General features: G+C 36.1%; 1 protein-coding gene across 1 annotated transcript; it reads right to left on the bottom strand.

The window, feature by feature from the left end:
- Positions 1-723, bottom strand: LOC143598765 (uncharacterized). Its single transcript, XM_077076905.1, has one exon. It carries the CDS (start codon positions 721-723, stop codon positions 1-3), a length of 723 nt encoding a protein of 240 aa, XP_076933020.1.
- Between the last annotated feature and the right edge of the window lie 357 nt (positions 724-1080).

Below are 1080 nucleotides of genomic sequence, written 5' to 3'. Positions count from 1 at the left end.
TTATCCACCAATCCCTTCAAACTTAACCTTTCTCTTCGCCATCTCTATCCTCTTCTCCCCACCACCGACCCATCCAACTCTTTCTTCTTCCCACCTCATTCTTTCTACAATTGCTACATTCAACCCTACACTTTCTTCTCTCTCAAAATCACCCCCTAGGCATGTAAACCATAGGGTTCCATCTACCACGTTTCTCTCATCCCATATTGCTTCAACTCGAGTCTCATCAATAGAAAGTGCTTCACTACAAATCACTGTTCCATCTACCACGTTTCTCTCATCCCATATTGCTTCAACTCGAGTCTCACCAATAGAAAGTGCTTCACTACAAATCACTGTTCCATCTACCACGTTTCTCTCATCCCATATTGCTTCAACTCGAGTCTCACCAATAGAAAGTGCTTCACTACAAATCACTACTTTCATCGACACGGCATTTCCTTCGTTGTTGTGCTCATTTTCCTGTTGGAAAAACCGTTCCCAATTTTTCTCTAGTGTCACTTCATAGAACATAGACTTTTTCAGTTGATCAATCTTCCTTATTTGATGAATGCAAAAGGACAATATCACTTGCCAACAACCATGTGTTTTGGAATAAATTTGCCAACCTCTTATTCTTAAGAAATTTGGAGGATGGCCATTGTCTTTAACAGATTTTGCATAAAAACTACAATCACCGTTACATAGTGTTTCTTTACTAACAATCTCAAATTGTTGGCACATGTCTTGTGGGTCCAATGCCCTTGGTTTACATCACGAACACAACTATGAAAGCAACAGTGTGCCATGTCTTCCTTTTTGGAACATGTAAACGCTTTCCTAATATGGTTTTTCTTTGTTAGTTTATTCTAAGGAGAATACCATTCTATTTCATTTTTATTATAAACTTATAATCACCAACTTAAAATGCAAACATATTATGAAAAACCACACATATAAATAGATGTTAAGTTGTGAGTCAATAATTAGTTAAACATACATACAAGTAGTACTTTCTTCCAAAACAAAGTTTTTAGAGTGTTTGATGTACTAAAAGTAGTTATATAAAAACATGCTAATCTAGACACTAAGTAATAAATT

This window comes from Bidens hawaiensis, unplaced genomic scaffold (assembly GCF_021521415.1).
Source record: "Bidens hawaiensis isolate Kalapana, Puna unplaced genomic scaffold, B.hawaiensis_p1.1 tig00050803_1, whole genome shotgun sequence".
Lineage (NCBI taxonomy): Eukaryota > Viridiplantae > Streptophyta > Magnoliopsida > Asterales > Asteraceae > Bidens > Bidens hawaiensis.
This window is presented reverse-complemented; position numbering and strand designations above follow the sequence as displayed.

What these genes read in the sequence shown, in the direction of transcription:
- LOC143598765 (XM_077076905.1), bottom strand. Translation starts at nt 723, where the DNA reads ATGTGCCAACAATTTGAGATTGTTAGTAAAGAAACACTATGTAACGGT.